Source organism: Corvus moneduloides, chromosome 1 (assembly GCF_009650955.1).
Source record: "Corvus moneduloides isolate bCorMon1 chromosome 1, bCorMon1.pri, whole genome shotgun sequence".
NCBI lineage: Eukaryota > Metazoa > Chordata > Aves > Passeriformes > Corvidae > Corvus > Corvus moneduloides.
The window spans coordinates 20,081,458-20,106,728 of NC_045476.1; the positions used below are offsets into that span (position 1 = coordinate 20,081,458).

At 41.2% G+C, this 25,271-nt stretch overlaps 1 protein-coding gene across 16 annotated transcripts in view; it reads right to left on the reverse strand.

The window, feature by feature from the left end:
- Positions 1 to 25,271, reverse strand: part of KIAA1217 (KIAA1217 ortholog) — a 364,593-nt gene that overhangs the window by 22,641 nt on the left and 316,681 nt on the right. For 12 of the 16 annotated variants that reach the window (XM_032101061.1, XM_032101111.1, XM_032101101.1 and 9 more), the window contains 4 exons: positions 18,822 to 18,926; positions 18,347 to 18,399; positions 10,880 to 11,040; positions 4,294 to 4,469 (listed from right to left, as the gene is read on the reverse strand). In XM_032101061.1, the coding sequence (XP_031956952.1) occupies positions 4,294 to 4,469; positions 10,880 to 11,040; positions 18,347 to 18,399; positions 18,822 to 18,926 (495 nt within the window). The remainder of the gene's footprint in view (positions 1 to 4,293; positions 4,470 to 10,879; positions 11,041 to 18,346; positions 18,400 to 18,821; positions 18,927 to 25,271) is intronic. The other 4 variants (XM_032101077.1, XM_032101131.1, XM_032101178.1 and 1 more) reach the window with 1 other exon arrangement.

Sequence of the window (25,271 nt, forward strand, 5' to 3'; positions counted from 1 at the left end):
CAGGTAGCTGACTGTGGCCCACTTTCCCCTTTAAGCAGAAATGGAAGGGTCATCACAAACCCCTTTGATTCCACATATTATCAAACAAGACAACTGATCCTGAAATTACCCAGGGGATACCATATTACACTGCTTCATGTGGCTAACTGCAAGGGAAAAGAAACTTCATCCCTTAGGACCCAAAGCCTGAAACAGATTCATTGGCCTCCAGAATTTCTTTTCTCTCACTGGGGAAAACACTTGGCTTTATAGATTGGCCTGAGCAAATTAGCAAGACATGGACATTAATGCCGTTTCAGAAGGCTAATATAACGTAAATGATTTTTCTGCATCTATGTTCTACATGGGGAAGCCGAGGCAACTCCTATGCTAAGATCTTTCTTTAGGCAAAAAAACCCTCAGAGGATCTGCCTCAGACTGCTGTATCAGTAGAACAGGTTACAAAACAAACTGACAAAATTAATGGTAACAAATCACCTAGACCAGATGGTATTTGCCCTGGAGTTCTATAGCAACTTGAGGCTGAAACAGCTGAACTACTAACGCTAAGCATCAAACTTCTTGATTAAAATTGCTTTGGCACCAGATCAGTGGAAAGTGTCATAAATGATACAAATACATTTTTTAAATGGTATGGGGATATCCAGGGAACTGTACTCTGGTGAGACTGACACTTAGACTGGTAATGGACAGATATCAAAATAAAGAATAAACAATAAAGAATCAATGAACAACGGATAAATATGCTGTGTTAGGTAGGAATTAACATGGTTTGTGTAAAATGAAGGTCTCACAAATCCACGAAGAAACAATGGAAGTTTGGGGACAAAGTATAGCCCAAAAGGCTTTCAGCAAGGTGTTCGAGGAAAAGCTTTCAAGAATGCAAAGTTGCCATGGGACGAGAGAGGAAATTCTCTCATGGATAAAGCACTGAAGTAAAGATAAGGGATCAATGAACAGCTAACTCAATCAATGTACTTTCCTGGTGGTTTCCACAGGGATCACTGCTAGGGCTTTTCAACATACTATAAATAATTTGAAAAGAGGATGAATAATATAACAAAAAAAAACAAATCTCAAAAGGCTATCATATTATTCAGGGAAATGCAAATGAAAGGTGGCTGCAGAGGACTGCAGATGGACCATCTGATACTAACTGACCAGGAAAACACCAAAGATTAAATTAACTCCTAATATATGTAAGGTGTGCTCATGAGGAGAAATAAAACCAAAATCAACCCTACCTAAAACCAATAACCTCCCAAAACCCTAAGGTTTTATACACAGTGATGATCTGATAATCATCCATTGTGAGTGAGATGTCGGATTTTTAATGTAAAGCTCCTGTGGAACATGAGGACAGGGAGGTCACACCATGCATGAGGTCACAGTGTGCCTGCATCCAACAAAGCTGTTGTAGGGCTCTCCTATATCTCCTCATCCCCCTCTCACAGTTGTACACCAGAGTTAGAAAGGGCATAGAGAAAGGCAACAGGATGATGAAATGTATGGAAAGGCTTCTAGAAGAAGGTTAACTAAGCAGACTAAGACTTCTCAGGCTGGAAAAGGCATGAGTGGGGGAAAGGGGAGTAGAAAGGGAGTGGGGGAGTGTCTGTAACGTAATGACTAGCATGGTGAGGGTGAGTATTCTGCTGTGCATCATTTATGAGTTTGGGGATTGATTGACAGATGAAAGATACAAAACCAAAAGAGAGTCTTCTGATATCCTTTCCCAAGTATCTGCTACTAGTAGTTCTCCAAGATTGCTAAGTGCAGTTTTGTTTTCATGGAGCATGTTTATTATTATGAAAAATCTGCTACTTTTTCTAACAAAGTATAAATTGTAACTTACTGTGGATCGCATCCAATTAAACAGATTGGATGTGGCTATAATTTATATACTGTGCTTTTAAACCCCTTCTATTAAAGTGCTTAAAATCTACAACATAGAGTGGTCACACCTCTAAGATGCTTGTTATGACACAATTACTTCATTAGTCAATGTGTCATAGCATTGTAATTTGTCCTTGGCCTGGTAAATCTTAAATCTAGTATCTACAAGTGCTATATATAACATCTCTATTGTTGAGTCAAAAGACTAGATAGAAAAAACCTACACATTCAATTCTGAGTGTGTATTTCACTGTTAAAAGAGTACATAAACACTATGTTTAACAGATTTCATTAGGTATCTCTGAACTGTAATCCTGCTACAGTTGTGACACACATGGGTACACTTCTGTAGGCACCATTATGAATCTGTTGAGCAAGCTTTCTGCTAAACAGAAAGCTTACTCTGAAATGTACACCAACATTTCTGTTGTTTACAACATGGAACTCCCAATATGCTTATTTCCTTATTTCACAGAATCACAGAATGGGTAAGGTTGGAAGGCACCACAGTGGGTCATCTGGTCCAACCTCCATGTTCAAGCAATAATCTTCAGTTGCAGAAAGGACTTTTTAAGATAACATTTACCACCTCCGAGTAGTAAATGCACTTTTGTAAGTATTGCAGTAATCCTTAGGCTCCATTGTCTCACATGAAGACAGTCTACTGATTTAGGAAAGATCAAGAGTGTGACAGTTGAAATCCTAAAAAATGGCAATTTTTTGTGCCCGGTGGCTTTGCATTCATTTGTACATCTGCAGTGGGATCAGTTTAGTTGTAAATGCCTATACAGAATATTAACCTTTTTCTCAATACAGTGACATTTGATGTGTAATTTTGTGCTGTATGCTCTCTACTATTAACAGCCATCAGCTGCTGAAATTATTGTTGTCAGATGTGCTTTTCTTTCAGGCTCTGACCCTGCAAATGAGCAAATACATGACAAAGGAATCTCATTGGACACAACTGATGAAAAATAAATGTTTGTTTCCAGTATGTCTCTAAAAGGGGTAACCTAACATTTGAATGATTTACATTTTCCTATAGCTTTAACAAATGCAGTAGCACAGAAGTAGCAGAAACTCTGTGAAAGGAAAAATTCCAGAACCTGATAAAACAGAACCACATTGCAATTCGAGTCATATCCTTAATGAGCAGCTGTAACAGCAAATGCCACTGGCACTTGACCTCACTCTGTATCCATTTAATGAGGCAATGCCATAAACAGCCATCACACAAATTGTTCTTTCCACAGAGAACAGACAACCTAGGAACTCGGCAATGAGGTACACAGGAGTAAAGTGAGGAACAGGAAGGTCATTGCTTAGGATTACAAACCAGCTGAGAGGATTACCTACACTAGCATGGACTGTTACTGCACGTTCACCCTTTCTTCACAGTACTCTCCCCTAGTAACATCCAACCTTGCCATTACAGATGCACCTTTTTAATTACAAAAAGTTTTAATCTGACAACATATTGATCAGCAGGAAGGATTTACTCTCTTCAGCTGTCAATAACTGTACTCTATGCCTCTTCAATCACAATTTCCAACAACAAGCTGACTAGAAATTTTTTCTCCATTATGGAGCAACTCTTCAGGTGTGAAAGAAAGGCAGTGATGAGAAATAATTAGTTATATAACATCTTACAAATGCGAGTGTTAGAATTAGTTAAATAGTTTATTAATTTCAGCTTTATCTTGCCTCCTCCTGACTCTAAACACAGACTAAGCCAAACAACTTGATCCCACCAGTCCTGGTGGGCCGAAGTTCTGGGGAAAAAAACCCAGAATCTTCCAAAAGGCCTTTACACAACAACAACAACAAAAAGTACAGTTAAGTGGCTGGAAATCTCAGTGAGTACATTTTAGGCAAGGATTGGCATTACTGACTGTAATTAAAGTCCAGTGCTCTATTAGAGCTTCCCCTACCTCTCCCATGCACTAGCCAAAGCACTTACTATTGAAACCTGATTTTCGTACTTAAAGCCAAACTCATTACCTTCCTTTGCATCCCTTTGTTCTCGAGGAAATTCCTCCCTCCCTCCCTAAAGCAAAATACATAAGGCTGAAGGGGAGAACTAGGGTAGGGGGAGGCTTCCAGAATACAGGGGTGGGCACAGCCCTTACAGTCATCTGTCCCTTTACAGGGGACTTCTGAAGAGGTTGAAACTCTTGGTACTGGTGGGACTTACCCAGTGTGGAGAAGGACTCCCAGCCAGGACCAGTGAGTTGAATACTAAAAGATACAGGTTTATAGCCAGTGTGATACACATCAAGGAAACATAGCTAATACAGCATATACAGATGCAGTTCACCTGAAGACAGTGGTTGAAGTGTCTACTTCATGGAAGAAAAAGACAGGCAAAAGCAATAAATTTGAAGAGGTTTCTCAACCCACCATAACTTCTTTACAATCTTTTCTTCCTCGTTGAGGTACTTCTGCCTTTCTTGTTCCACCAGGTTGCGCTGTCGCTGCACAGGATCTTCAAGCCTCTTCACTGTTTCAATCACTTTGCCATTGATTTCTAGCTCTGCTTTCTTCACCATTGCCCTCAGCATCTCCTGGTTCTGCAGCTGTTGCACAAAAGAAATCAACTTCAATTTTTCCTGCCTGACTGACATCCCTGGCAACAGAATACATTGCAGAGCTCAGAAGGTTGGGATAAATACCACCCTACAGTGAGTGAGTGTTTTTACCTTCTTTCCCTCTTTAGCTGTACCTATAAACATTATTCCATGTATATATACAGCTTCCAGTTTCAAACTGATAAGCCAAAGATGTTGGGATCAGTACATCACCTTCAATGCATAACTTCTGCGAGGATTGTGGCCCCTTTATTCTGCTTGGTTCAACTTGAATCAAGAATTAATTACGCCTCATGAGAATGCCGGATGCTTGACTTCCACTTTGCATGTATCGTGCAAGCTTATGCATCTCACTGCCCATACGTGCCTAGTGGATAATCCCACACATTAATGTCATGGCTGGAATGCACTGCTGTTTTCAGAATGGAAATTTTCAGTCTCTCAAGTGGCAGAGGAAGGACTGTAACATGTGGTGTAATTTGGTAGAGGCATACAGCTCATCTGCAATACATAAAACCTCCTTCTACTCACCAGAAACTCCCCCCTTTATAATATGGTAGTTTTCTGAGAGCTGCAAGTCACACCTTCTTCCTTGTCTTAACTTGATGTTAAGTAACTAAAGCATTAATTGTGTTGCTGATACTAAGCTCACAGAGCAAAACACAGGTAAGAAGGCAAACCAGGCTGTACTCTTCTGTGGGTAGCCCTGGAGCAGACCCACGCTCACACAAACCAAACCTGTTTAAGTCTGTTACGTAAATCACAAGATTCAAAGTGGTAAGCAGGACTCCACCTAGTCACAGTTTTAGGATACAGGCAACATAAACACAACTCTGTTAGACCAGAAGCTATCTCATACGGTAAAATTTTAATAAGCACCTGTGTTAATTGGGGGACAAAATTCCCATCTTAAAACTAGCACTTGAACTGTCATCTGTCTTAACATCCAGGCTTAACAGCCAAACCACATTTAAAACACAAAATAAACCCATGACCTAATAGGAAGAATCACAAAAATGGGTTACCTACAAGACAGTATACTGTAGCAAGATGTCTTTAAAATTGATTTATGAAAATTTATGAGAATCAACAACAAAAAAATCCTTTGCTGAGACAATTCTTTCCAACCAGTATGGGCATGAGAGAAACAAATTCAGCTCCCCACTCCTGACTCTTCAGTCCCTGTGCCTGACTCTCTTCTCCAGCTACACAACTGCAATGAGAGGGAGGGTAACACCTCACTGCAAATGTGTGTGTGTGTGTGTGTGTGTGTGTGTCTGTGAAAAGCTGTGACAAGCAGGAAGAGTTAGCTCAAAACTCAGCTGAAGAGAAGTGTTAGGAGCTAGTGAAAAAATTAAGCTGAAAAACATTTCAACATCACAGAAATATATAAATAATATCTGGATTATTTTGAAGACAGTGCATATGTGTATTTTTCACCATTATGGAATTAATGTTCAGATTTGGTAAGTTAAAATCTCTTACTGCAAGGCCAGCACAACTATCTGAGATACACACCTCTTTCATCATGTCATATTTTCAAGTAGGAAAACCTAAATGAATGAATAAATGAGTGAATGAGCATGTAACACTTCAGTCATACAACTTATTCACAGCTCTTTAAAACGTGGGGAAATTTGACACATGGAAGTGAGTTAGGATATGTTAAACAACTGATCCGAGGTCAGTGAGAAGGTCAGTAACAGAGTTAGACGTAAGTCTTAGGTGTCCAGAATTTAAGTCCTTGATGTTCCTCAGCTGGTAACAGGGACTTCCACTAATAGCAAAACTGAGTATGTGTGAGTGTGTATGGTTGTGAAATGGCAGGCACAGGTTTTTTCCTATTATGGAGGTATGTAGGGGATCTGTATTTGTTGTGGTGATGTGTACAGCGAAGGTGCTTGTCACCTCCATTTATGAAGTGCTTGAACAACACCAGGAAGTTTCAGTCATAAAAGTTCATCTATTTCTGATAATGAGAATAGGGAATAAAAATGTAACACAGCAAGATTTCAAAAAAAGCTTGTATGTTGAGGACTCCCAAACCTCAGTGTTTGGAGTGAGCTCTTGAAATCTGGGAAATGACTCATGTTGGTATCAAAGAAATGGTTTTGGTATTTCTATGAAAATTCATGCAATACTTGGCTAGTTATGGAAAACCTGGGTTTGTTCATGCTTGGGGAATAGGGACACAAGGTGAGAAGGAAGATGTACATATGGGTTCAGAGAGACAAAAGAAAACTGTGGGAGAGGAGCAATTGTGGCAGTCAGAAGACAAATGACAGCATGAGACAGAGCAGGAGCACAGGAGAAGAGCTGTGGCTGAGAAGGAGAAGGCAGTCTCTGGCCACTACATTCACCTCCATGTTCTGGAACTGAACTTGATTCTTACCTTTCTTCTGCCAGCAGTATCAGATATGAGATTCCCTGGCTAAGTGCACACTCCACTTGCCCCTCTGACCACCTCTGTTGGTTACTCCACCACCTCAAGCAGAAGATGTTTTATGGATCTGCCACAGTTATTCTGGTTCCACACAGTAGAACCTTTTGTACTATAAGCTTACTTGAAAACAAGCCAAATGAACAATCTTAGACATTCATACTTGAAAAGAAACTTTCTTAAAACAGTACTGAAGTTCCAAAGGCAAGCGCCCAAAAGTAAGGAAAAGCAATGCAGGCTTTCCTGTCACCACCAAATGGCAATTTCTTGCTAATTAGAGTTAACTTAACTTGTAACTGCAAGCAGTAATCAAACAGAAACAAATTTAACATGCTTTTTTAGAATTCCAGCATCCTCTCATACATTCTTTACCCTTGGCTCTCACTTCCAGCCTCACTAATCTCTCCAGATACCTTCCTTGTCCCTCTTCTTCATCTAGTGTTCCAGCCATTATTCATCACTGCTCTCACACAAGTACCCCAGCTCTGCCTCTGGCACCCACTTCAAGAATAATCTGATAACTAGCTAGTTCACTTTGAACCAATTATTACCTATGAGACAGGTAACTAAAAAACCAAGTATTAGTTCACAACCCTGTTCCTCATTAGGAGAGAAGCATGACCTGCCCAGTGGGAGCCCCCCAGGCCCTTCTAGGAGAGGCTTCTGGGCCACCCACCTCCCCATGAACTACAGAGCCCAGCCACAAACAGGACCTAGCTCCCGGCAGCTCAAGACCTCTGTAGAATCTAAGTACCTAGTTCCTGAAGTTACCATACACTGATTAAAGGTAGTGTCTCCAGTTCTATAATGCAGCTCAAAATGTATTAGAATTTCTAATTCAAAGTTACACTTGCGAGACTGAGTATCATATACCACTTATGACAGTGTTATTACATTTTCTGTCCTTTCTGCAGCACTCATTTCCCTGCAAACAGTGCACTGAGTGAAGGAAAAGCATGCATGCATACACGTTCCTAATGGTGAACATTTATCATCTCTGTGTTCCCTTAAAATGAGTTCAATTAAAGAAAAGAAGGAAAAGACCAAAAAATCCAATGTACATATAATGGCTAATGATATATACCATGTACATGTACTCTAAGGCTTGGTTCAAACCTGCTACTAAGAGTTCTCATTATCTGGGAGCACAGAATGAACAACTAAACTCATGGGCTCAATTCTTATCAGTAGCACATCCATCCAGGACAAAGGTTGGGTTACAGCCTATCTCTGGCAATGAGGAAAACTCCACAGCACCATGAAACTAGTCTGTCCTGAATGTCTCTGAAAATCAGAGCACTTAGAACATGCAAGTGTAGTAGCAAGAAGTGTATACAGTCCCTAGCAACAGCCATGAGGGAAATGTTTGTGTGCTAAGAATCTCTGTTCGAAACCCAACCACAGACTGAGTCTCAACTTTTTGGTGGCATCTTGTAACATATGTTTATCTGGTGTATGAATCAATACATCTGGATCCACTGCTGCTGGATATGGTTGAAAAAGAAGATTTTGCCAACACAAACAATGGATACATGAATGATGGTCTTTTCTATTTCTCCGATTCTAGTAAGAAAATTAGTACGAACTTACGGTGGTAACATCAATTGAAAATTAAACAATAGACATTATTACACACAGTTTTATGTCCTGTTCCTGTTTCTTAGTTATCCTGCCAAATTTTGTGCCTGTGCAATTTTTTTTTTTCATTTTTTTGAAGTATTTCTTCCAGTCTGTCACTGTACAAAAAATTCACACAAACAGGAACAAACTGACTGCCAGCCCAGGAAAAACAGTGAAATTGAAAAATATGAAGCACTGTCAAATATAAAATGAAAACAATCTGGGAAACCAGAAAAATACTTTTTCTCTTTTACCCATAATTATTTTTGAAAAAACATAGCACAAAATATTTCATTAAAAATGTGATATTTCAACACTCTTCAGTTTAAAACACTGCCTGTTTCACCTGCTGTCCTACAAACTGTGAGCTTTTTTTCAAAATAATTCAGGAATGCCATGACAGAAACTGTCATGAATGGAATTTATGTGTAACATACCAAAGTTTCCCTTGAGCTACAGGTTCTTCCAACTATCAAAATTTCTCAACTTCCTATTAGCTCAATGCACCAAGTTTGCTATAATTTCTGAATTAAGGGAAGCCAGCCAGAGTTAATGAGCACACTCGGGATATGTCCTTTTTCCTTCTCAAGACTTCCCTGGCAGCATTGATTTGTGCAGATGGTAGAAATTTCTTTGCTCCTGCGTGACAATGTTAGGTCTGATCAAAAGCAAGGCTTCTGCCCTGGGCAGGGCCGTGGAGACAAAGCGCAGCTGGGGAAATGCCACCCCCTTGGTGAGCAGCCCTGTGAGAAGGATGCACTCCCTGCCTCCAAGCAGCACTGCGGCCTCCATTCCCGCTTTCCAAGGCCACACGCTGAGCGCAGCTGGGAGCCAGACCGCAGGCATTTGCCAAGAGCTGCATTTGGCACATGGCGTTGAGAAGGACAGAAGGGCTGCAGTGGTTTGCACCACAAATGTGGAAGAATATGCGCTTATACACAATGTCCCAGGGCAGAGATCCCATGCCAGTGCCTTGAAATTAGATGAGGAACACGATGGCTGGCATGTAAGCAGCACTGCTGAGAACAGCTTTTGAAAGGGACATTTGGAACATACTCATCCTAAACTGAAAATTTAAATACTTGGGAGCTGTATCACAGACACAAGTCACCTGACCCAACTCTTTGCATCAAACACATTCTGCCATCTCTTCACTCCCAGCAAACAGAGCACAGGACCTTCACAGGTCACAGGACCTTCAGTCAGACACATTTTCCTATACCGATGTTTACCTCACCCTTCTGCTCATTTGCTCTATGACTGGCTCATCTTTCAATTTCCTTTAGATAAGGAGGTGAAGGTAAAACATGCTCTGAATTCTGATTTGTATTATCATTATTTTGTTCTAAAGTTCATCAGCAAATCAAATGTGATTGACATAGTACCATTCAAAATCACCCTGGCTATAAAAGCAGTAGCTGCAGCTGTAAGATACCAAACATGTGACGTCACTTTCTGGGCAAGGAGGACTGGCAGAGTATTGAAACTTCCCCTGCTGCCCACTTTGTCTTACAAGAAAGTGCTCTGCCTTCTTTTCCATCTTCTGAGATGATACACAGTGCTCTTCAGTTTCCAATTAAGTGAAGGGCTGAAGACCTGTACAGCTGCATATGCTTATTTTCACAGTGTCTGAGATGAACAGCATATATTTATATTTGCAGCATGACTGAATGTGCCAACATGCTGTTTTTGTTAACTCTTCATTGGTTGTATTGTTTCTTGAAGGTTTTGAAGTGTTGATGTGCATTAGGAAGGTATGGCTAAAATGTGAATGTAAGTAGGCCACAACAAACCTTTGCAGCAACATTTGAAACACCTTTTTTTCTTACTGTTCAAGCTGGCTATTTGTCTAGATTCTGTAAATACAGGACAGGATGCATATCTACTGATCCTCAGCTACATTTGGGTTTCCTGACCTCAAAGTTGTTTATTCAGGGACTTAAAATCTGTCTCAACTGTAAACAGTATGGAGCAGGAACATGGTTCTTTTGACATGTTTACACAGCACATAGCATAGCAGGGTCCAAACTGTAATCACAGACTTGGTATTATTATAATAGAAATAGTGCTGTAATGTCTAGAGTCATCCAAAAAAAGCTAGAAATGAATTTTTTTCTCAATATCTGAGCAGCAGTAGTTTAACTGAGCTAATTCTCATGCCTCGAGGACTATGCAAACTTTTGTATCCGTAGTACTCGGGTCTGCCCTTTGCTAGAACTCTGCTACTGAGACTCACTTGTACAAAAGCTAAAAGAGAGAAAATGAGAGAGAGGGAGGGAGTAAGGAGGCATTTGCTGACAACCCACCTTTTTTCCCAGCATCATCCAGATAATCATACCTGTAGCTGCTTCATCTGATGCAGCTGCAGCCGCAGATCCGACACGTTGCGTTTCATATCATGCAGGCTGACTTGCATTGCTGGGGCTCCAGCAGGATGGTGGATCACAGCTGACTCCACAGTTGCCAGTGCATTCTTCCCCCCAGATATGCTGGCAGCACCTGCAATAAGCAGCAGTACAGGTTGAGCTCACAGCAGAGAAGGTGCAAACATGATCCTTCCTCTGCCCACTGAATCCACACGTATTTCACCTAGATGGATGAGAAAACAAAATGACAGATGCCAATGCTCAGACTTATCAGGGGACTGGCACCTCCTTATCCAATATATTTTGAGGGAAGCCTGCACAGTATCAGTGTATTTGTGCTGGAACCTCAGTTCTATCAGAGCCCTGCATTACCCCAGGACTGCTTTCTACCACATGTAGTGGAGATGGGATAATAAGTTATAACTGCTGATTACACAAAACAGCAGCAAATCAAATTGGTTCTGAAAGTAACTTCAGGACTGTCCTCCCAGGAGATGTCTGAGACCAAGTTGATGCAAATTCATTCATAGGACTCCTGAACTGCACATTCGTTGACTAATCATCACAGGAGAGGGATTCAGCCAAGCTGCCAAATATGGAGAAAAGATTTCTATAGAGAATCTTGCTTCACTGCTTAAAGGACAACTGCATTATTTCTAGCAGGTTATCTCCAGCAGCAACCATATAAAACCAGAGAAATGGAATGATGGTGTGGCAGAGGCTCTCCAGCCATGTTGCATTGACCCCACTCCCTTTTAGTCTGCCAGAAAGGAATACAGCATAACAAAAGGAAACGAGCCAAACCACACTGAAAATAATGATCATTGTCCTCACAAAACTTTCTTTGTTAAAGAATGCTTTTCCTCTACACAGCAACAATGCCAAGCTTGTTCTTTCCAGTCCCAAGTACCTGGGAAGAAGCTGTGTTTAGAGAAAACAAGCAAATTCCAGCTCATCAGCTAATAGAAATGTCAGCTCCTTATCGCAATTTGCTCTTGCACACCCATATTCTTCAATTTTTTTTCTAATGTGTCCCTTCCCCCCTTATTCCCCCAGCAGACAAAATGACAGACTGTCAGTGCAACAAATTTCATTTTTTAAGTCCAGTACTAGGTAGTCCTGCAAACTCTTCTCATCACACTGCCAAATCCACCTTATGCCTTGATCTCAAATGGCTCAGATGGCTGCTGCTCCCTGAACTATTGAGTTAACAGCCCCTCACTACGAGGAAGACATTGAGGTGCTGGAGCATGTCCAGAGAAGGGCAGCAAAGCTGGTGAAGGGTCTGGAGCACAAGCCTGATGAGGAGCAGCTGAGGGATCTCGGGGTGTTCAGTCTGGAAAAAAAGGAGTTTCAAGGTCCTTATTGCTCTCTACAGCTGCCTGAAAGGCAGTTGGTAGCAGGTTGGAAGGGAATTGGTCTCTTCTCCCAGGTAATAAATGATAGGACAAAAGGAAATGGCCTGAAGTTACACCCAGGGAGATTTAATATTAGGAAAAATTTCTTCACCAAAAGGGTTGTCAAGCATTGGAAGAGGCTGCCCAGGGAAGTGGTTGAGTCACCATCCCTGAAGGTATTTAAAAGATGTGTAGATATGGCGCTTAGGGACCTGGCTTCGTTGTGAGCTTGGCAGTGTTAGGTTAATGGTTGGACTGGTTGATCTGGAAGGTCTTTTCCAAACTAAATAATTCCATGATTCTATTCTATGATTAGGTCATTCCCTACTTCAATGTCTTTCTTCTCTATGATTAAAAAAAAACAAACTGAGGAAACAGAAAATAGCTCATCAATGGATCTGCACAGGGATTTTGGTCATCATTTGTTACCACAGGCACACATTCTATCAAGTTTAATGAAATCAAACAAAAACCAGTGTTGTGAGCTTTGCCTGCTGAAGTCAAATTTTCAGTGCACTAAAGTGCATTACACATCTTCTGACTGGAATGAGTATGACTCCAAGACTAGGAAGTTCTCTCCCCATGCTCTCATCCCTCGTAGTCTTTTCAACCATTCCTCCAAACGTGCCTGAGTAAGTACAGCTCAGCATAACAACACACTGTTATTCCTTTTCCAACAGGTGTGGATACCTCAAACACAGCTTTTACAAAATTCATCTGGGGGAAGCATTCTGAAAGGATGGAAATTACACTGGCCTATTCTTATTTTAAAAAAGGGTTTTTAAGAATCATGTTTGTTACTTCACCTTCATTTGCAATCCAGGCCCCTCTGGCTGGATCCATGCTACATACAGTGTGCCATGCCATGGGCTTCTGGAGACATGCTCTTCTAGCTTGGTACAGGCTGTTGTAATGCTATACCCTCCCTAAACGTACTCCAGCTAGATCTGCTTGGTGCTTCAAACAACAGCACTTGTCATTACACTGCAGAGCAAGCTGCTGCACATCTTCGCTATACTCCAGTATGATTCAATGCTCTCTTGACTTTCAAAGAGCTCCTTAACAGAAAGCAACACTCAAGAAATAAACAGTCCTTGTTTTCTGCCATTATGTACACACTCCATGCTTCAGTCTAATATAGGCTAATACTTATCTGTCTACATGTACACTGCAGTTTCTCCTACAGTCAAGCATCTATTTCCCTCCCACATGCACTATTTTTTGCCTTTTTTTTTTTTTTTTAAGAAAATGGTATTTAGTTCATAAACCTTACAGACAGAAACCACCAGAGAGTCTGAAAAATGTGGATAAGCCTCCAAGAGTTCTGATCCCTAGCCACAAATCTGGACTATTTTTGAAAGCACATCTACCTTTCTGCTGTTCTTTGCCTCTAGCAAAAGCTCCAAAACCTCAGCCCCCGACCCTGTGAAGAGGCAGCCAAGGCATGAATCAGACCCCACCAGTCCCTCCCCCCATGCTGGACCCCAGTCAACTCACATATTTTCTCAGGAAGGGGTGCCTGCTTTCCTTTTAGTGTAGATTGCCTGTGATCTGCTTCTGTAAGCAATAAATGTCTCCAACTCCCTACAAAGCAGCTTTCCTCCTCCACTGCTGCCTCAGCCACCTCTTTTCGCCATTAGGTGTTCTTGCCTGCCACAGTGTCCCTGCTGCAGGGTGTGCTCAGAGCCTGTGAAACATGCACTGGGACTGCTAACTCCAGGGGGTGTGAAACACAGGACACCGAGTGAGCAATAATGATCAGCAGCTGATTTCTCAGATATACATATTTTCATCAAGAAAGAATAAAAAGGCAGCTGAATGAGGGGCTGTTTCATCTAGGGAGTGTAGCTCACTTTTGGAAATAATCCCAGGCTATAGCTTTGCGATTAGATGTGAGGCCAGATGGATTAAAGGGAAAGAAACAGCACTGGCTCTTGGGTTTTTAAATAAACCCCTTCTTGAGCTAGGTAAGGGAAATTCAACCTTCCACCATAATTTCCTAATACTCTGGACAAACAAAAAAAAGTTAACTTTTTTTACAAAGGCTAATGAACTAAGCTGCCATTTTAGAGCACAGAGAGAACTGATGTGCAGAAAGAGGAAAGGTTTGCTGTGTGCTCAGGGGGTAAGGAACATGACTTCTACTCCCTGACACTTGACTTTTGCTATGCTTGTAAAGACACTGCTCTCCTTCTATTTTCCAGTTGGTTTTTTTTTTTTCCTAAAATGCTAAGATTTTATTTTGAAGCAGGTTGGGACAAAAGGCCATCAGAAGACAACTAGCAATGTTTCTTCACAATTACTAATCTTATTAAAGAGCCACAATATTTTCAAGCATTATTTGGGAAGACGTGACAGTAAATAGATGCTACTAAATCATTCTTAAGAGAGTAAAATATTCTATATATACATTAGGGTGCCACTTCACCTCATTGATCCAGAATGAATTCAGGATCATATTTTATCTGCAAATGATGACAGAGTTCTAAGATTAGCATGATCTGTCCTTGAATCTGAGATAAGCAAGCACATATGGACAGTGATTTAATTCACAGGTCATCACAGCAAGAGTCATGCATGTGAAAAAGGCACACAGATATGCACAGACAAGTTCACAAGAGCAAGGAGTCAAATCTGAGCCCTATGTTTGTAATACTTCTCCCTGCTGCCATCTTCCTCTTGTTTTGCATTGGTGGTGTTAGCGCAGAAAGTTGTACTCCCTGATCCCCTTCTCAGGGAATACTGAAATGTCCTCCTTCCTCTTCTAACAAGGCAACAACTAGGAAAAAGTTACTGCTTTTTCCGCTAATCCATGAAACAACTGATCCCAATTTAATAAATTAATCCAGGATTTAGTCTATCAATCAATCTCCAGATGATGGACAAAAATATGACAGAAAAGAGAGTATGTGAGTATTTCTCAGAATATTTGTTAGCAATCTCACGGGGACTCTTACTAGTATGGTTTGGTTTTAGAATTACATATTGTTTCTAAGCGAAGAGTTCCTTGATGCCGTTTGCATTTCAGGAACTGAAGATCTTTGTAAGGGTTCAGTCATGGCATTTCTCCTAACATTAGCAGAAGAGATATAGCCAGTCTGTGGAGGGTTACTGCTCTTTGAACCCATCCCCCATGAAAGAACTGAGCCTAAAGCAATAAAAGATGCAGACAAGCATTGTCATTACAGACTCATTTTCCTCAGTGAAAAAGCTGGGTTTCTTCAGGGTTCTTAACATTTGGGGCTAAAGAAGCCACTGCTTTCTACAGCCTGGCAAAGCAAAAGCATGTTAAAAACAACAATTTGGTTCATATGACATACCAGAATATTCACAATCTAGCTATATAGAGCTATCTAGGGTTTAGAAATTTTGGGTTCTTTCCCATCCCAAGGGATGTAGTTCTCTATTTTCTGCATGAAAGTGTCCTATCATTGGAACACATACTATATAATACAATGTTGGTTCAACATTGATGACGCAGTACTATCTTGCACAGATGTTTTATTTTTTAAAATGGGAAGCAATTCGCATTTTTGCTTATCAGAGCTCTAGAAAGGACTGTTCAATCAACATTTTATACCACTTTTTCTTTCAAATAGTCTTTGAAATTGCTAAAACTGGTATCTCAGTGCACAGTTGTCAAATGGAATTGTAAAGTAAGAGAGTCGACTGCCTAAATGGCTATACTCAATAAAGATTGGGGTGAACTGAAGAACAAAACAGTGGTCAGCAGAAGTGTCCAGCTCCTGCCGGCATGTTTGAACCCGAGCAGATTCACAAAAAAGGAGGAACATTCTGTAGCATATTCTGGCAGATCGCCTAATTTTCAAGTAAGCTGGACTGCACTGACTTACTGGACCATGTCCTGAGCAATTCTAGGTGCAAAAGCAAAATATTCCATTATAAAAGACTATTCTTTTATACGGCAGTCTTCAATAATAGCTGTTGTGGGTTACAATACTGTAGTATACTGGGGTCATCACACCTTGTTTTCCTTACCTGCTACAATTTAATTTTGTGGCTGAGTCATGTTGGAAGGACAGGATATAGGGATGCAGGTGCTGGAGTTACAACTATACTTTATAGCACTGATAGGGATCCTTGCAGCTGCTGGCTGCATGGCTGTTCCAACTGTCCTATCCCCTTCTCCCAAGTGATGAGAAAGGCTTTTATAGCACAAGCTGAATGCTGGAATCCTTACTCATATGCTGGACAGGCACATGGCCATGTGACAAAGCCAATCTCTCTGTCAGTAAGCGACAGATGATGATCTGGCCTTCGACAGTAAATTACACTTCCCACCCTCCATCTCTCCCACCATGCTTGCACACGCAGCTGTTAGATGTAATGTTGTAATTTCAGGGATGTGTCAGTCATATGATAACGTGAGCAAGGAGTACTTGGGAACAACAGTGTCAGGAAATGGCTGCTGGTCAGATGAACCATGCTATTCTGGTGGGCTGGGCATGACTTCCCAGGGAAGCCCCGCCTTTGCTTTACGTAAGGTTGTTTTCCCAAAGAATGTTATTCCACTTCTCATTTAAGTGAGAGCACATTCACACGTGCACACACAAATCACTACATAATTTAGGTTTTAAGGGACCTCTGGAAGTCCAAACTCCCACTCAAAGTAGGGCCCACTTAGATCAGGTCCTCCAACTCAGTGCCCCCCACCAAGTATTTGTCTGAACTGGTACCATCACAGGGAAAGCAGAGAGGCTGCTGTTTGCAATGCACTACAAAGAGGAACACAAGGCACTGTATGTGCTGGTTGTGAGGGTTTCGTAAGTGCTTTATATGAGGTGAAGCCTGTGCAAGTGGGAAATGCCATAAATTCTCAGTCTATAATGACACTGCAATAGGGAAAAATCTTAAGACCATTTTGCAGCTGTTTTGAATAACGACAGACTTTTCATCATATTGTCTGCAACTGAAAAATTACAACTTATTTCTTCAAAGCTTTAAGTATTCCTCTCCCCATCCAGAGGCCAGCAGGAAGGGAAGAGTTGGAACAGCACCAGAGAGTGACTTGGGAGCAAAGCTTCAGTACCAAGACTTTAGCTTTTTCTCTCTTCCATGTGGTTGATCGCTTCCAGGTCTAGTTTGGTTTCTGTCTATTAGGAGGACACACTGCAATTCCAGACAAACAGGAATCCTGAACGTGAGCTAACAGCCCCAACAGAAAGGCTAGTTAGGAGCATAATAGGTTTGCTAATAAATGTGTGCGGTTTACTACCTGCCGGAGCACAGACCTCCCTGTGGGAACAGCACTACCAGGAAGGAGGGAACTGCCTTTATTTGCATTCAGTACATGACAAAGGTGAAGAGGAGGCATATAAGCACACGCATACCCTGCGGACTTCTCCAGCAGCAGCCCATACACAAAAAGCTTCAACCACACAGAGATCTTCTTTCACAACAGGCCTTAACTCAATCTTTCACACACTTAACAGCTCTCCAAGTGGGATGCTAAAACGAGACAGGCTCCTACTGGCTTCATAATTGCTGCTTGCTCAGAGCAGTTTAGGTGCACGCTAATAATTAGTAACACATCAACGTGGCTTAATTAGGGAAAGTGCTGTCTTGCTGACTGCTGAATTTCTCGATGTCATTACATCCATAGTATCCTAGTGACAGAGAGACCTTAGAAGAAGTTCAGGTGACAAGAAAAGGAGTTAAATATTTAGTCTTCTACAGCAATCTGGACAAATCTAGGGTTAATGACAGCTATATATATATGTATGTATATATACCCTATAGACAGGATGAGTCACTGGGAAATTCACCAGATACAGAGGCTCTGCATCTCATTTAAACCATTCAGCACAGATGTGAAATTCATTCCAAATACCATCTCAACCTGTCAGAAATTCCTTCTTAAACATGTGATCAACTCCCATATCCTGCACTTAGAACTTTAGTTCTGACAGTACAGCTATGGAAATTTAAGTAAATTTGACATTTCCATAAGCTGGGAAGTTTGTAATGTTAGAGCTATTCATATAGCTGAATAAGTTGTAAATTAAAAGTGAATTATCTTACCTGCAGTGTCAACGCTGCTCTTGCTGGACACAATTTTCAACATCATCTTCTCACTAAGTAATAATAAGAAAAATTTTAATTTTAGTTTACTAGCTATTAAAACTGTAGTGAAGTTTATATTCAACAAATTAAATGGCCTTGTCTAACATACATATTTTTAATTTAAATCACCAGTAATTTGTCAGGTTTTTTTTTTTAATCACCTTTTAGTATAAGTTAAGCAAGGAATGGAGTATAAGCAGTAGAAAGCACAGAGATGTAGCTACATTAATTCTTTTTATCACAAAGAAGAGTAATGCAGTTAATCTCCATCTATCATTTGGCATATTCTTCCTCTCTGCCTAGCATTCTCATGGAGATGATAAAGAAATTTAAAAATGATTGACCATTCAGGATTTTTTTTTTTTACTATTACATTCAAATATATTTTTGTTGATTGATTACTAAAATCGTTACAGATGAATTCTGTTTTTACCTAGAAGCATCTTTGCTATTACTTGTATTTGGCCCTTTAAAAAGCGCAGACTGAACAAGACCAGTTAAACTGGCAATCTGTTTCTCCATGGCTTGTATCCTCTCTCTGTAAGACAAGAGAACCGTTTGTTAAAGCCAGATATATTTGCTTTCAGACTTGTTTTTCTAGGTGAATGATTACCACAGGATTGGAAAGACACTACAGAGCTTGTGCAAAGGCCCTTGGGTACCAGTTTGCATATACCTTATTGCAGCAGCTTACCACATCTTGGTTTGGACAGCTTTTGCACAGTAACAGACAATTTTAAAAAATCTGCTTAGCTATAAAGAACAAAACAAACAACCAAATAATAAACTTCTAATGATCTCACAAGACAGGCACCTAAAACAATTTGTTAATGCCTCTTGGAACTAGTGAAAAAAAATTTTCAGCATCACATGCATTTTCTCTTTTACCTACACTGGGCCAATCGTTTTGTCTGTACTTAAGGTTAAAGGATTAAAGACTGTACACTTCTTCTTGTTACTATTTTTACTTTCCTGAAACCCAGGATTTTTTTCTGCGAAGCATTTAATCTGTCCAAACTGACTACTTTCCAGTCCAAATCCTTTGCACCTGACGTCTCAACTGTCTGCTGTGAAAAGGACAGAAATGTGACAGAGAGGCACAGGACATGAAATGCAGACTGTACGCCAACATGATAATAAAACAGATTTTCTTTCATGCAGATATCCCAAGAAATTCCCAAAAAGCAGAAGAAAAGAGATAGAGAACTACAGTAAGTATATTCAGTGTTTTCCATAGGAACCAAAGGTCACTAAACAAGAACAATAACTTTTTTTTGGATGTGAAGGCTAACATTTGTGTGTTTATCTGTTTGCATAAATGCATATATTAGTCAGGTAGCAGGGGACTTCCTCAGTCGTCTCCAAACCAGCCTTTTGCTCACACAGGTGCCTACCTACATGTGCCAGTACGTCAATGACACAGCACAACACAGACACACATCAGTATGGGACCTTCTGAAAAGGCATCCCTCTATTACAGCAGTTAAGTGTGTGGGGAGACATGCAGAAGGAAATTCTAACAGCAGCCTGTGGTTTTGGAAGATGACTGGTAACAAAACTTCTCAAAAAGCAAGTGGTTAAGACCAGCAGCAGTGACTGATGAGAGAAGATGGGACAGACAAACTCAGACACAGACTCAGAGTGCTGCACAGCCCATCCATCACCACTGCAGCATCCTGTGCACATGGGAGCAGCCAGACTGGCCACCCCAGCTGCAGCTGCTGTTTGCTGGCCAAAGCAATAGCATTCATCAATAATAGTCATATAAACTCAAACATAGGTACCAACAGCACCCAAAAGCAAGCTGACACGATACAAAGCAAGTAACCAGCCCTGCTTGCAGCCAGATGGATTATCCTGGCTAATTATTTCATTCACACTCGGGGTATGTATGAGGTTTCCTGGGATAGCACACAGATACCATAGCCAGGAGAGACTCAGAGACACCCAGAGGTCGAGAAAACAGGGCAGCAAAACAAGTAATGAGATGCTAACAGACAAAAGCAGGGAAGAAGAGAGTGCTCAGTCAGTCCCCAGCCAGCAGACATGTTCTTACTGCAATTTAATGCAGTGCACGCTTCTTACTTTTCTGTCTGCATGTTGAAAGGTATTTTGAAGGGTGATGAGAAGACTAGTGAATCTGACTTAATTAATTTCAAACCAAGAACTACGTTACGGAATTTCCACTATTACAAGTTTTAAAATAAGAAACTGGTGCAGGCTACAGTAACATTTGGAACAAAAACAAGTACGAAAACCCAGGGATAAATATAGTCTAAAAAACTTTAATGAAGCATTTTTGACACTTAATAATGAAAACATTTTTTTTCCCAGATAATCATCACAAAACCTTCCTGGAACTAAACTCAACTGGAAGTCTATCTGTTTTACCAATCCATAAATATGATGTTTTTTTCATCCCACATTAGATAATCTGGAAACAATTTTCTGCTTCAAAGGATATTATGGCAACACGGAGCTGATCATGTCCTTTGCCATGAAATCTAGGAAAGTATGTTGTTAAGAGGGAGAGGGATGTTCCAAGATAGGAGATGATGAAAAATGAATGAAATACTGGAATCAATTGCACAGAACACATTATTTTTCATATGGTAAAAGCATTAAGAATGTGAAGAATTTACGTGTGCTCTGGAGTTACTCTGTTAGAAACAAGGCAGATTTTTCCTGTAATCATTTCACTGTAATACCCAGACTTGTTATGGCCATTAGCACTAAACATTTCAAAAACAGGTGTCTGAAAGGAGGTGCCTTTTAGGCATTAAAGAAAACAACCTGATTTTCAGAGGCGGTCGGACTGAAGGTGGTGGGAGGCAGTGCATTCCAGCATGCACAGGGAGGGATGTGGATGGCCTGGTGGTGGGGCCACAACCTGGGCTGATGTGCTTGGAGGGCTGGTGGCCCAGTTCTGTCACCACAAGGCCCCAGAAGAGCAGGGGCAGGATCTGCGGTCGACCCCTTTGCCTCCAACTTCCTTGTGAAGGGCTAGAGCAGCCTCTGCTGCAGGAGAGAAAAGATGCTCTCCTCAGGCTGTGCCAGGCCAGGGTCTATCAGGGATGCCAGCACTGCCATGAAAAAAATTGTACATTTTTGGTTCTCAGCATGTTTTCTACCCCTGGCTGTGCTCACTGCTGGGAGGGGGAAGGTGGGAACAGCCTGTCCCAGCAGCTCTGCCTGCACGGGGCTGGCCAGAGTCCAATGGATGGGGCAGGCCAGGGTTCCCAGGCATGGGACAGGCTGCCACTCCAGCGACATAGGAAAGACCAAGGTTCCCAGGGCACAGGACAGGCTGGCACCCCAGTGACGTAGGGCAGGCCAGGATGTGGAGCACTAGGACAGAGGGTCAGGCAGAACACAACAAAGCGATGCCTCTGCTTGCTGCTACGAGAAGGGTGGTAGCCTGAGAAGAGCCAACGCTCTCTGCTCAGAGATTAATTTCCCAGGTAAAGCTGCATCTGTCCACCACCCAGGAAGAGCAGGGAGGGTCCCTTTTACAGCAGCTGGGAAAGAAATGGCTATTTTATCAACCCGAGCACAGAAAGGCATTGTTTCACATTGTTTTCCTGTGAATGCTGGGAGAGTCAGAGGTGGCACCATGGTGGGGGAGGAAAGGAGGCAACAAGGTCAGAAGCGACGCCCAGCTTCTCTGTCAGACTTGGCTTTGGCTTCTCACAGAGCTTGGCCAGGAAGGCAGGGACAGGCCACTTACCAGCCCTCTTCTCCCCAGCAGCCTGACCCACAGCTCTGGCTCTGGGCATGTCCAGGAACTGGGGCCTGGCCTTAGTATCTCGTTCACCAAATTCAGCAGAACCAATGCAAGCCCTTGCTCTTCTGGAGACTGTGCATGGATACATCAGATTTCATCACCAGATTTCTTCCTTACAGCTTCACTGATGTTTCACATTATTCCTTCTACTCCAGTTAACTGGAAGTAATTCCAAGAAGGGGTACAGCATATTGCTGAATTGGTATCCACTTGTCACAGCAATGCTATTTAAGCATGACGTTACTTGCATGTTAGCTCCCTTTCCTGGGGACATCTTTAATATTCACATCACTGAGAAGATACTTCATACAGACACAGAATAAAACTGGTCTGTGCAACTGTTCATTCATGTTCCTGTCCAACCCCAGGCTGTGCAGCACATCACCCACAACAGATGTACTCAAAACACCAAATCTGCACCATGAACTGACTGGCACACCTTCCTGGAGAAAACATTTTCAATGACTTCATATTTTATAGTTAAACTCCAAATGAAGCCATGAAAAGGGGGGTCAGACACAGAGAAATACACATTTCTTTCTATATTACCCTATGATAGAAACATTTCATTATAATTTTTTTTTTTAATCTCACTGGAAAAAGAAAGGAAACAGGAGTAGGTTGGCTTTCCCAATGGATTTCCTAGAATCAAGTGAAGGTGTCTTAGTCAGACTTTATCCCAAATTCCCCCCAAACAGATGAGTGGGTGTCCTGGAAGGGTGGGAACCCAAGGATCAGCAGAACTCTTCTGTATTCTGCTTTCTTCCCACAGAAGGATTCACACAGGTGAATATTTCAGTCTTCTAAGAAGAAGATTAAACTTAAACCTTCTACATCTTGAAGCTAAAAAAGAAGCTCTGAAGCACACCAGCTGTTACACTATTTGACAACTCTTATCCCAGAGCCTGCATCTCATCTTCCTCTAACAGAAAGAAGACAAAATACAGTTTACCTTTCTTCCATCCCGTATTGGTCATTGGACTTCATCTTTTTCTGCCTGGTTATTCAACACCTTTCACCGAGCAATATGCAGTTTTGACCCTGTGGAAAGTGTCTGAGAGGGTGTATGTGCAAAGCCTCCCTTACACACTCCTCAGTGCATTGTTGACGGAGTCTCTCACTGTCCATGCCTTTACAAAGCAAGGTCATTCTTCCCAAAGCATAGAGTCCATCCATACTTCAACATATTAAACAATAAAGTGGTTTTGTGGAGGGAACAGTATCTAATAATCTACACATGGCCATTACACTTTAGTCTTGAACTGCAAGCCATGAGCCAAAAATGTGATCACATTTTTTGCTCAGTCCAACTATCATCTTCTCTCACTAGTATGGCATAAGAAGTAGAGGACAAAAGTTGTGTTCAGGCAGAAGAGAACCACAGTACACCCCTAAAATGCTTTTGGAGGAAAAATATTCTAGAGTTATCTTGCTGTTTAAGGAGTAGCAGCATTTATTATATACATATTTAGCACTATCAAATAACCTAGAATTTTGCAACGTGTTATAAATGCAAAGATTTAAAGTTAAACAGCATTTAATTTAATGCACTTTTGGATAAACAGCTTCTTTTCCAATTTATCAACATTTAAACATCTGCTTGGCCCATAGTAACTTCCAGAAATGTCCCACAAGCTACAAAAAATGAGCCATCCAAAAACATGACAGCAAATCACTGTTTAAACAACTCATGCTCACTCACAAAAATTTACTCATTCTTCCAGTAGACTTCAGATTTAAGAGATTTCAGCATTTTTTCACCTTTGAAGGTGAAATCCTGCAAACTGTTATAACTTCTAATATTTTTCTGCACATGAACACTATCTTATTTTATTTACTGTTGTAAAGTAAAGCTTTAGGAGGAACTCTTCTGGTAAATGAATTAACTGCAAGAATTTATTCAATGCTTTATACCACAGAAGCAGCTATCTTGGAAATAACCGAGGTAAAGCAGTTACAAGAAAGCCCTACATGAAGCAATTAAATCCCCCTCAACTCTGCCTTAAGTAACAGGCTTGATGAAACTGGCTTCTGCAGTGTCAAACTAAAATGGGAAACTCCAAAAGAAGAGCTCAGAAATACCAGTTTTCATCTCTCATAGATCCAAATCTGCTGCAGTTAATGTTCCAAAGGTAATGGAACTATTTTCTTCAACAAAACCAGGATCCAGTCAATGAGAGGTCTTGTCTGGTGTAAGTAGCCAACATATTCTGATAAAGTACAGAGATATCCCAGTTCAGCCTTGGACTGTAAAAATTGAAGGAAAACTGCGATGGGAAGAGAGATTCAGTTTTACTTCTGACATTGTCACTATCCATTTCAATCTTCCTCTGACTTATATTTAAACTTGCATTGTCCTGAGGTTGTGACAGCACTACTTGAAGGTAATTTCCACAAAGATATGACACAAGAGATGTTTTCTTTGCTCTCAGCACAGTCCACTAGGGACTAAAGCAACAACAGTGCTGAGATGATGCGTTTGTTGCCTGCAGGGTCCTCAACCTGCTCCTGAATGAATCAGGGGAGTCTGTCTTGCCACAGTGCACAGATGCGTAAGACCTCTCTCCTCAGCACCTCCAAGGCTAAGAGCTGCTCTGTCTGCCCACAGCTGACACCTCTGCATGCAGGCTGACTGAACACACTACTATGTGCTCTCTGTGGCCTGGCTTTTAGGCTCTTGGCCTCAGCAAGTAGTAACATACACAAGCGAGCAGCATACACCTCATTTTACCATGCCTGGAAGAGAATGAATTCAGCCCTATTTCTCCAATCCCAAAAATGTTCTTACTCACAGAAGCAAGCCCATACTGTTTAGGGGTGTAAACTCTAAGTCCTACACAACAAGGCAGGGGATACCTGTCTGCCATTATACACATCACCCTTCAGGTATCCATAACAACCTGGTAACAATTCAGCCCCTGCTGAAGCAGGAAAAGAGCACCTCAACATGGATAACCCCTTGTTTGGTTTAGTACAGTTTAAACAGTGTTTGCTTTCAAAGTTTACAAAATCACTACAAAGCAAAATTACAGCTTAGAGCATTTTGTGTTTGTAGAAATCAAACCCAATTCTTAATATTGCAGATTTGTTAGAAAACAC